This window comes from Tenrec ecaudatus, chromosome 17 (genome assembly GCF_050624435.1).
Source record: "Tenrec ecaudatus isolate mTenEca1 chromosome 17, mTenEca1.hap1, whole genome shotgun sequence".
NCBI classification, from domain to species: Eukaryota; Metazoa; Chordata; class Mammalia; order Afrosoricida; family Tenrecidae; genus Tenrec; species Tenrec ecaudatus.
In genome coordinates, this window is record NC_134546.1 from 7793605 (window position 1) to 7806327 (window position 12723).

General features: G+C 37.4%; 1 protein-coding gene and 1 pseudogene across 2 annotated transcripts in view; one reads left to right on the forward strand and one right to left on the reverse strand.

Moving 5' to 3' along the window:
* Positions 1–12723, reverse strand: part of USP34 (ubiquitin specific peptidase 34) — a 218811-nt gene that overhangs the window by 143629 nt on the left and 62459 nt on the right. For both annotated transcript variants that reach the window (XM_075535336.1, XM_075535335.1), the window contains exons 7-8: positions 11608–11800; positions 8684–8745 (exon numbers count right to left, since the gene is read on the reverse strand). In XM_075535336.1, coding sequence (XP_075391451.1) covers positions 8684–8745; positions 11608–11800 — 255 coding nt within the window. The remainder of the gene's footprint in view (positions 1–8683; positions 8746–11607; positions 11801–12723) is intronic.
* LOC142430787 (non-histone chromosomal protein HMG-17 pseudogene) lies at positions 5999–6277 on the forward strand (annotated as a pseudogene).

Genomic DNA, 12723 nt, shown 5'->3' on the forward strand with positions numbered 1-12723 from the left:
AGGCTGATTGATGGTCCTGGAAAGAAATGTTTGACAATCTACTTCTCAAAGATCAGCTCCTGAAAGCCCCATGGAGCACATTCTACTCCTGACAGCCTGTCACCATGCGTTTGAGGTGATTCAAGGGCAACTAATTTTGCTTTTTAAATAGATAAACCCTCATTTTCTAGTAAAATCTGCCAATCTTCTAAAATAACTAATTGGCATAAAATTAAACCTATAATTTTAATCATAAATTACTTTGGATTTAGCAGTGATTTATTTTTAGAGCACTACGATCAAGGACATACAATAAACAGAGCATAAAGTACACAACTTGTGTTTAACCATGAATATTTATCTGTGAATCCATCACCACTAACATGATAATGAAGACACAAACTCACAAGCTCAATTGTGCACTTTGTGATCCAGCCCTCTCCCACTGTCCACATCCCGTTCCCTAGGCAACATTGTGCAACTGTCACTATATGCTACAGTGATTATAAGTAATAACAATTAATATATATTGCATATAGACTGGGTGAATTTCCTATAATTCTTTATAGTTATATAGTTATCTCTCAATCATTTATTACCTAGCTATATCACTCAGCATTAGTCATCCACAATGTTATATTGTTATATACATCAACAGTGGACACCTTCTCACTATCTTTATTGTTTAGATACGCCACATCTTGTTCTTCAGTTATCAACTGATAAGTATTTATGTAAGCAATCATCTAGGGCACTAATGGCTAAGTTGTGTAACACTTGCATGTTTTCAAGAAACTGCCAACTGCTCTAGCTTTTATAGACCATTGAAAAGATCCTCTATCAGAAGGGGAGGGGGAGAGGGGTGATACTGAAAGGGTTCTCTACCAGAAGGGGAGGGGAAAGGAGGAGGAAGATGAAATCAATGGAAATGATTGACACAGAACCACACACACCCCTCCAGGGGGAAGAACAGAAACCATGGGGGAAGTGAGACAGCGGTCAGTGTGAGATTTGAAAATAATAATTTATAATCTATCGAGGGGCCATGAGGGTGTGATTGGGGGGAGAGAGGGGGAGCTGATACCAAAGGCTCAATAGAAAGTAAATGTATGGAAAAGAATGATAGTGACATATGTACAACTATGCCTGACACAATTGTTGTATGGATTGTAATAAGTTGTAAGAGCCCCCAATAAAATGATCTTTTAATTTAAAAAAAAAAAAGGAAGAAAGGAAAGGTCCTTTACTTTTGATACTCTAGTCAAGTGGTTCTAAACCTTCCTAATGCCGCAACACTTTAATACAGTTCATGTTGTGGTGGCACCAAACCATAAAATTATTTTTGTTGCTACTTTATAACTGTAATTTTGTTACTGTTATGAAACGTAATGTAAATATCTGATATATAGGGTGTATTTACATGGTTACAAATTGAACATAATTAAAGTATAATGATTAATCACAAAACACTATGTAATTATATATTGAGAAATATTTATGTGTTTCCAATGTTCTTAGGTGACCCCTCTGAAAGGGTTGTTCGATCCCCAAAGTGGCCGTGACCCACAGGTTGAGAACTGCTGTTCTAATCTGTTCAAATAAGTTATCCACAATAGTATGGGGTAAAATCTTAACATAGCCAGCCACCAAAATCATTAAAAATAGAGTAGAGAATGGTATATATAATCTAAGAACATGCATCTAAAGATAAATATTATGTCAGAATACAAGGGTACCCCAAAAAAGGGAATTTGTTTTTTATTCAAAAGCTATCTGTTTCATTTTTTTTTACAATACAACCTTATCACCTTCAAAGTACTCTCCATTACACTTAATACATTTGTCAAATCTGTGATTTCATTCTTTGTTGTGGTGGCAAAACCAGTGCCCTGACTGCCACCAATCAGGCCTTTTTATGTTGTACACTGTTACACAATATTTTCAGAACCTCTAAATAGAAAGCTTGATTTAACAGTCCAACCTGGTGGAACAAACTCCAAATGCATTACAGTCAATGTTTTCGTCCTTTTGGGAAGTTGATCGACATTCAGAAGGAAGTTTGTCATCAATCAACATTTCACCTTTTTTGAAACGAGAAAACCATCACACTATCCTTGTAAGTTGTGTTCAACATCACAACAGTTTCTGTGGCATTTTTCCCAAGCAGGAAACAGTATTCTACAGCTTCACGCTGTTCTCTTAAATCGACCACCACAAAAAAAAAATTAGGTTCCTGAAACTGCTTTTCCAAAAAAAATTCACTGTAACCAGAGAGAACCTTCCCAGACGACACCACTGGGTGCACTGTTAACTCAGAGCACAAATTGCTTGATGCTTGCCTATTGGGGAAAATTGCATACTTCAAAAGCTCTACTCTGCCCAGCACAATTCCTGGTGGCTTTTTTTTGGGGGGGGGGTACCCCTCCCGTAAATAACTTCTTAACTAGATACATATATATACATGAAATGAATATTGGGGTAAATTACAAGGTCAAATTAAAGGTGATGAACTCCTAAAAATAATTAAAGGTAAAAAGGAGCTAATGTCAAGGAGTTCAAAGAGGAAGAGAATGTTTTAAAACTGTGGCAACTTTTGTACAATAATAATGCTTGATGTGATTGAACTACAGAATGACATATCTTTATTGGGCAGCAAAGCTATGAATAATTTTACTGTTACATAAATTAATAACAGAATGAACTGATAATTAAATAAGCCCAATCATTTTTACTCTTCAGTTTAGTTGAGAAGTAACTTAAGTACAATCATAAACACTAAATATCCACAATGAATTCCCAAAGTAGCATCATTCACAGAAAAATAGAAATTACTTTAAAAAACAAGAAAACAAAAAACTCACTGCCATCAAGTCATTTCTGACTCACAGCAACGCTAACACAGGGCAAAACTGTCCTTGTGGCTTTCCAAGACTATAGTTCTTCTCAGGAGCAGCTGGTAGTTACAAACTGCTGACCTTGCATTTAGCAGCCCGATGTATAACCAATCCCTAAGTCATAGGGTTTCTCCTCAGAGAGAAATAGTTCATTCTAAAGTTATTTAATTACAGTGATTTAATACTTTCACTATTAAACTTTAATCAGAAAGAATGCCCTCGTACATGAAATGTTTAATTAATTTAGCCTTTCTAGATGCTTCTGATATAAACCTCAAAATATTTCCTTTATTGAAAAAGGCAGCTGAAATAAAATTTAAGTTAATAAAAAAGAAAATTAAAGTAAAATATGAAGTAATTTTATTTTGGAAAGTGACTTTTTAAAGTACACCCATATGAGTATAGTAAAAAGGAAAAAAATTCCAAAACATGAGATTTTAAAACAGAAGTTCAATATTTAATGATGAAAACCATACGTAAGCAATATTTAATTCGAGATATAAATACCCTTTAGAAGAAAAGGGCCAATATGAGCACATTATATAGGACGATGACCCCTTCAGGACCAGTGGTGAGAGTGGTGACACCGGGAGGGTGGGGTGGAGAGGGGAATCTGCATATAACCTCCCCCCTGGGGGACGGACAACAGAAAAGGGGGTGAAGGGAGACATCAGCCAGTGTAAGATATGACAAAATAATAATTTATTAAATTATCCGTTCAGGAGGCAGAAGGGGATGAGAGGGGGGAAAACAAGAAACTGATGCCAGGGGCTTAGGTGGAGAGCAAATGTTTTGAGAATGGTGAGGGTAACAAATGTATAAATGTGCTTTATACAACTGATGTATGTATGGATTGTGATAAGAGTTGTATGAGCCCCCAATAAAATGATTTTTTTAAAATAATGATAATAAAAAAGAGCGCATTTTGTAACATATCCATAAACACTAATAAGGTAAACAGCTCTGCCTCCACTGATGAGCAAAAGACAAAACTCAATAGGAAAATTTACTTTTAGCGAGACCCGCTTGTCGTTACCAAAACACCAACAAGCATCCCTCTGACCCAACCCTAAATGTGTTTAGAAGTTGAGCATGTGCTAAAAAAAGATTTTTTAAAGCCCTAAATACACAGAAAGATATCCTATGATCACGATCAGAAGACAATATTAAGGTAACAACACCATTCAAAGCAATTTTTTTACAGAAATGCAAAATCCCAATCTAAAATCCATATGAAATTTCAAGGGTCTCATGAAAATGTAGAATAAAGTCGGAGGGTAACACTACAGAGACCTACATTGAGTCAAAACACTGTAGCGCTAGGATTAGAACTGTGAAACCGAAAATAAACACAGACATCTAAAAAAAAGAAAGAAACACATCTATGGCTGTAATTTTGACAAGCGTAGCAACAAGACTAATAAAGAAAGTTTCTTTTATACATGTGTAAAATGCAATTCTTTTTTTCATAAATTATTTTATTGGGGGCTTACAAGCTCTTGTAACAATCCATATATCAATTGTATCAAGAGCATTTGTACATGTTTCCATCATTTTCAAAACATTTTTTTTCTACTTGAGGTCTTGGAATCAGCTCCTCCTTGTCCCCCTCCTCCAAAATACAATTACTAGTGATCTAAATATAAAGGTTGACATTATAAAAACTTTTAAAACATAAGGGAAAGGATTTGATTTGATAATGTTTTTCAGGCACAACACCTGAAGGACAAGCAACGTTAACTGCCCACCTCCACGCCCCGCCAAACAAACAAACGAAACAGTATACAGCTGACCCTTGAAACATGGGTTCAAATTACACAGCACAACTTAGCAAGCATTTTGGCTTTTTTTTTTAATGCCATGTGACAGTAATCTGCGTGAGCAGCTCATCCCTCCAGTAATTCTTTATAGTAGTAGTAAAGACAAGACAATCCATAGAATGGGAGATGATATTTGGAAATCACATATCATAAGGCTTTAATATCCAGTAATATAAAAAAACTCAAAGTTTAAGAACAAGACAACCCAATTAAAAAACAGGCAAATTATCTGAGTAGACAGTTCTCAAAAAAGGAAATATAAATGACTAACAAAAATAAAGCATGCTTATATCAATTAGTATTTAGAGGAAAACAAATTAATACCACAACGATGTACCTCTTTATAATCTCTGGGATGAGTATCACCCAAAATAATAAGAGTATTAGCAAGTATCACAGACTAAATTGTGTTCCCCATAAAATATGTATTGGAATTCTGTGTACACATAAATGTAATCCTATTTGGAAACAAACTTTTCCTGTTAATGAAGTCACATCTTGGTAGGTTGTGTCCTACATCTAATCATTTCTAAGGTACATAAATAACACTAATGAATGAAAGAATCAAAGAACAAACGAGACAAACAGGGATAATAGAGAAGAGACAAATGCCACAATAAAACTACCAAGGAACCCAGAATGCTGGCTGCAGGAATCTGAGACAGACAAAAGGATCTCCCCTCCAAGAACTACACTCTCGATTTGGACTTCAACCTCCTTCAGCATGAGACAATAAACTGGGTCCCCTGCACCTATCACACTCCTGTTACAACAGCACTTATACGACAAGGGTATGAAAAGGGTGAGAGCCTCATTCACAGCTGATGGGATAAAAAGTGCTCACTGCAGCATTTTCCTAATAGTCAAAAAGTGGACACACCTCAAGTGGCTATTAACAGATGAATGGATGTGTGAATGTGGCAAATTCACCAAGTGAAATATTCATCAGCAAATAAGAGCAATAAAGTTCAAGTACATGGATTAACCTTGAAGACATTACACTGCTGAGTAGATTAATTATATACAAAATGACGAATGTCATATGACCTTATGGGATGAGACAAAGGTTATTAGTTACCAAGGGCTGGGGTAGGAAATATCCATTACCTATATCCTGGCATAATCTAAAACATACAAAATTATGACCAATTCAAAAAGACAAATTTTAAGAGGAGCATAAAAAAACGTCAAAGGCGAATAAATGGTCTGGTAAGAAATCTAGGAACCATACTAAAAGAGGAATGGGGAAGAAGAGGTGAGAACGACCCCTGGATCGACCAGAGCCTGCGCCCCACCGCCGTCGTCACCATGCCCAAGAGAAAGGCTGAAGGGGATGCTAAGGGAGATAAAGGCAAGGTGAAAGATGAACCTCAGAGGAGATTCAGCAAGGTTATCTGCTAAACCCGCTCCTCCAAAACCAGAGCCGAAGCCGAAAAAGGTCCCTGCGAAGAAAGGAGAGAAGGTACCTAAAGGGAAAAAGGGGAAAGCTAATGCTGGCAAGGACGGGAACAACCCTGCAGAAAATGGAGATGCCAAAACAGACCAAGCACAGAGAGCTGAAGGTGCTGGAGATGCTAAGTGAAGTGTGTGCATTTTTATAACTGTGTACTTCTGGTGACTGTACAGTTTGAAATACTATTTTTTATCAAGTTTTATAAAATGCAGAATTTTGTTTTACTTTTTTTGTATGCTATGTTAGCACACAGAGCACCTCATTGTTGTCTTTTGCGGGGAGGGGCCAATGTCAATAGGCTGTCTCCAAAGCTGGATGGAGTGAAAGACAACACTTTGCCCTGCTAGTTTTGAAAGACTCCCTCTGGGATCCCAGGAGGAGAGGGGATTCCCTGACATGACCCATGTTAGCCACCTTGGCACACACACCTTGTGAGGGAGAAAGTACAGTTTCGTTTTGATATCCTCCACCCCTTCTTCTCTTTCCCTCTGCCTTCAGCACAGACTTGACTCCACAAACCCAGACACCTGTTGGGACCTGACCTCAAAACATTGGTTGTTAGTTTATCGGGCAATCTGGACTTTGCAGTGACGCCATCCTCAAGGCCTCCCTCAAAAGCGCAGCGCCACCTTTGTTCAGATTGGCAATTCTGCCGTGTCCATTTCATTTTCTGAAAGTCAGGGTCGGCACGTGAAAAGTTGTTAAAACAACATGCTAAATGTGAAGTGTCCACCCTCACTCTAAACCTTCCCCGTTCAGAGCACCAGCTGAGGACTTCAATGGGTTTTACAGTGGCTTTCTCATTTTGGTAGTCCAGTGAAGAAGGCAGTTTAAAAGTTGTTATATGCTGTTAACGATCATCTGCCCATGCCCTGCCTGAATACCATGATTGTTTATGAAAAATATCTTTAGTAAAGCTGGATACAATTTGAAAAAAAAAAGAGGAATGGAAAAATGTAAAGTCTTTAGCATAGAGAAGAGTAGAGACACAGTTTCTACTTTTCAAATTCATGAGGAGCTAAGTTTAATTGAGAAATTGGCTCCACAGGGCAGAACTAAAAACACAAAAAAAGTTACAGTAAAGCTAAAATAGAGGGGGGAGCGGGGAGGGAGGGGAAAAAAAAAAGAGGACCTGATGCAGAGGGCTTAAGTGGAGAGCAAATGCTTTGAGAGTGAATAGGGCAAAGAATGTATGGGGATGTGCTTTATACAATTGATGTATGTATATGTATGGATTGTGATAAGAGTTGTATGAGCCCCTAATAAAATGTTTTTTAAAAAAAAAGCTAAAATAGACTCCTGCTTATAATGATGCATTTTCTTGTGCCTTAAGGTTGTTCAAGTAAAAGATAAAATGCCCATCTGTTCGAGATTACATACCCAATCACTATACTGTACTAACTAATGTATAAATATATTTCCACAAAGTTGAAAAGCCCTAAGCCTCATGTGATCATGAGGTGTTGATGGGATCAGGCATCAGAAGACTCAAAACAAACAACTATTGAATGCAAACAAGGCGGGTTGGAATGGAGACCCAAAGCCTATCTGCACACAATTGGACAACCCTTCACAGAAAGGTCGGAGAAAGGATGAGCCAGCCAGGGTGCAGTATAGCCTCGAGGAAACACACAGTATTCCTCTAGGAGTACTTTAATGTCCGCCCCGCCCTCCCCAATATCATGATCCCAGTTCTATCTTACAAATCTGGCTAGATCACAACATGTACCCTGGTATAGATAAGAACTCTCAACACACAGAATCCAGGACAGATAAAGCCCTCAGGACCAATAATAAGAGTAGTGAAACCAAAAGGGCATGGGGAAGGTGGGGGAGAAAGTGGAGAAAGGGATAACCCATCACAATGATCTACGGACACCCCCCACCTAATCCCCCAGGAGGACAAACAACAGAAACGTGGGTGGAGGGAGACCGCGAACAGTGTAACATATTAAATATATATATATATATATATATATATATATATATATATAAATTATCAAGGGTTCATGAGGGGGGAGGGGGGGAAAAGGAGCTGATATCAAAGGCTCAAGTAGAAAGAAAATGTTTTAGAAATTTTAATGGCAACATATGTAAAAATGTAATTGATACAATTGATGTATGGATTGTTATAAGAGCTGTAAGAGACCCAAATAGAATGATTTCTTAAAATTAAAAAAAAAATTCCTTAAAAACTTTTTCCATATATGAGCTTTATTAACTGTGCTTTCCCCCCAGTAAAACACTTTCCATGAGGTCTTTTCTTTCTCTGCATTGTGTGCTTTCTAAAAACTATTAGTACCACACTATTCATTCCTAATTTCTTATATAAATAGTATCCTATGTGACTTCAATTACTTTTTTAAATTTGTAGGAAAATATTTCAATATACTATTCTGAAAACTAATTAAAGACTACACAAAAATGAAACAAGAATTTCTAGTACAAATTTCATATAAAATTACAATTATATTTACCATATAAACGACCACATATTTAAATTGTTTACTTATGCATAAATTAATGCTCTTACTTACGTTTCTGTGTCTGAAACCAAGGATTCATTATTGCACACATCATTAAAGGTATGAAGCTGATTCTATGATTAGAGAAAGGAGTGTTAATTTTTCTTCAAAAATGTTTCTTGAACAAATTACCAAGTCTCAATAAACATGGCAAATTGATTAAGCAATGAAGATTTTAACTAACAACCAGATAAAAATTATTTTTAAATGATAAAGCTCGAACTCAAACTAACTGCCATTGACTAATACGAACTCACAGCAACCCTATACACACAATTTTCAATAAGTACAACACTTTCTTTTATATTAAATCACAAGATAAACTCATTCTACAATATTTATGCTTTATTAGAGAGAAAATACAGCTGAATAAAGAAAAAAACAAAAATATAATGCAATACAGCAAGCAGCACAGCATTAGAGACAAAGTTTCAAGTATATATTATTAAGATACAACTTAGCTGTATCACCACGCGTAGTATTTTCTGCTTTTACAAAATTCAGGACATGAATAAATGTGGCTACTTCAGAAACACTAACAACAATTTTACAAAACAAAAACATATCTTCCTTACAAACTTTTTAAGCTTGGTAAAGTCAAGCATTATTTTACCGTAACAAGTTGGTATGAAAATTATCAGACATATACACACACACATCCACACAAACACATTCCAATGCGTTTTTTGGTTTTGTTTTTAAACGGTATTTATTAAAAGATCATTTTACATCTTACAACTCTTATTACAAGTCATACATCAGTTGTATTAGGCATATGAACATCTGTTGCCATCCTTCTTCTTTAGACATTTTTTAAAAATATCTTGAGTTTTATTGTATTTTTTTAATCATGTTATTGGGGGCTCACACAACTCTTAGCACAATCCATCCATCCATCGTGTCAAGCACATTTGTACATACGTTGCCATCATCATTCTCAAAACATCTGCTTTCTACTTGAGCCCTTGGTATCAGCTCATTTTTCCCCTCCCTCCCCACAGCCCCGGCTCATGAATCCCTGATAATTTATAAATTATTATTTTGTCATATCTTTCACTGTCTGACATCTCCCTTCACACACTTTTCTGTTGTTTGTCCCCCAGGGAGGGGGTTATATGTAGATCCTTGTAATCAGTTCCCCCTCCAATGCCTTTCAAAAAGTAACTGGATGAATCAAAATTTTCTGTGATTATTTCACTAGGACCAATCAATACATGACATCTTCAGTTAAAAGACATAAATTTCATCTTGGAAAAATGATATGCTATAATTCATAGTTCGCAACTATAACACAATGTCAGGCTAGACATGTAGAGCAATAAAGTTAATAGTCTAGACAAACTTGAGAGGAGCCCTCCTGGTACAGTGATTAAGCATTGGGCTGCTAACTTCACTCAGCAATTCTAAAGCACCAGCCAATCTGCAGGAGAATGATGAAGCTTTCTACTTTTGAAGATTTACAGTTTTGGAAACCCACAGGGGCACTTCTATCATGTCCTACAGAGTTGCTATGAGATGGAATTGACTCCACAGCAGTGCGTTTTTGAGAGGCAGACTGGAGAAAACATACCCATTCCACAGGGCTCAGCTGACTATTCAGGTCTAACAAATTATTCCCCTCCCTAACAAATTATTGCTAAGCAAGCATATAGACTCAAGAACACTAGGTCTTCTCCTCCCTCCCTACACCCCCCCAAAAAAACCCAAATATTTATCTCTATATGAATGTTACTTATTTATAATATGCAACACTGTAAAAACCAAATATTTCTGCTAGAAAAATTTAGTCTGTGGCCCAATAATCTTTAGCCTCTGTGTAGAAAATGAACCACTTAGTTTTTCCCACCTCTCTCTGAAAACACTGCTCTCTAAAAGTGATACACTGCAAGTTAAAAACAAACAAACATGGAGCTAGAACCTAAAATCAAACAGACCTAACATATACCATATATACTCGAGTATAAGCTATCCTGAATATAAGCTGAGGCACCTAATTTTACCACAAAACTGCATTAAAAATGTGCTGAAAAACTCGGCTCATACACAAGTATATACGGAAAATCTAAGCCTTGGTTTGCAGGCTTGAGAGAGAAGGAAAAAGCAGACCATCGTGAAGACCGGGTAAAGCAGTGTGTGGATCATGTTCAGCGAGACGGCTGGTGCTGTTGTTTGGTGCCATCACGTTAGAGCCAACTCACAGCAACCCTAGTACAGCACAATCAAACAATGCCTGCACTGTCCTCACCACAGTGGTGTTTGAGCCACTACTGTGTTCTTTCTGTCAATCCCCCTTCAATGATGGATGTTTGCAGATGTTTCTTCTCATTTTCAGTTATGCCACATCAGAAGGCTCTGAAAGCTTTATTTTACTCATGTCATTAAGGTAAGCACCACTATGAAGTGGGCAGTTCTTCCAAGTCTTATTGTAAGTGTGTAGCCTACAGAATGAGCCCTGGAGGCCTAATGGGTAATGAGTTGGGCACGAACCACGAGCTCAGCGGTTCAAAAATTACCATTTGCTGTGAGAGAAAAATGAGGCTTTCTATTTTCATACGTTACAGTCTCAGAAACCCCTAAGGGCCAGTTCCTACCCTATCATAGAGGGCTGCTATAAGTCAGGATTGACTCATTGGCAGTTGGCTTACCTTACAGAAAACACTGCCAATGCAAACCAGACCCACTGCCATTGGACTGATTCCAACCAACAGTGACAATAAAACAGAGAACTACCCCCATAGAATTTCCAAGGCTACGAATCTTTAAGTTGGCTTCCAACTACCTATCTTACACCTGTAGTGGCTGAAGGTTTTAAGCTGCCAACCTTTTGGATAGCAGTGAAGAGCTGTAACCATGCCACCAGGGTTTCTTGCTCCACCAATAGAGGGACAGTCTGGAAGGCAAACAAACAGACTAAAAATAAGGAAAAGCTTACTTACTGTTATTTGACTCAGCCCAGCCAACCGCATAGTCAAAGTAGGGGACATGAAGTATTTAAATGCAAGATCTAGACTTTCTTTATCAAAGCATAGTGTTGTATCCAATGGTTCTTTCACTATGCTCCACATTAAATCAGCCATGTTGCGAGCAGCACTCTGGCGTAACTCCTGATCAGAGAGCTTGCATAAATATCTAAAATGATTCAGAAAGAAAAAACAAAAAGCTCACAAAATCTTTCTTAAAACCACTAAAATTAACTCAGCATTCCTTTGTACCAAACCACCAAAATGTCTCGTACTATAGAACCTGGAATCCTAGCCCATAACACTAAACTATTCCTGAGTGATAGTGACAGGACTGTGTCCCATGGCAGTGCACTATAAATCTAGCTCAAACCAAAACTACAGAAAGCCAGTAATCTGACATTAGATTATGCACCTCCACCAAAGTGTTATTGTTCTCTAATACATATCATGTACACAATACCAAGTACATGGTGCATTAATTTATCCTTTCGTAAATATCACCTGATTTTACAGAAACACACATCTCCTACCTCTCAAAGTCACGCATCTTTAAAAAAAATGTACATTTATTTTGAAACACGATCTTTTCCGTTACTCCAATCTCTTTGGTTGCTTCCTTTTCCAAGGCTAGTTCCTATCAGATTGCCCAATGGCCGTAAATCCTCCCCATTCTTGTATGAAAAAGTCTTCTAAATATGACCTTGATATACTTCTTTCTCTCAAGAGGAGGAAGTTAGTTCTCTACCCTCCTTGAATCTGGAATATCAGGCAACCTACATGGGCTATATTATCAGAAGTGACATAAGCAAATGCCTATACAGTGTATTTTAGCACTGAGTTTGCCCTTTTTTGTTGGGAATGTTTCCACTACCAAATGAAGAGACCCAGGGTAGCCTGCTAGAGAAGACAGAGCCTTTATTCAGCTGACTTCATGCCAAGAACTTGATAAGACAGTGTGCCTTCACCCTGCCACCCACTCTCCTAGATTAATCAGCATGCCTACACCAAGATATGTGAGTGAGGCTATCTCAGCTCATCAGTGCTAGCCAAGTCGGTCAAAGATCAATGCTTACACCGCTGCTATTAAAC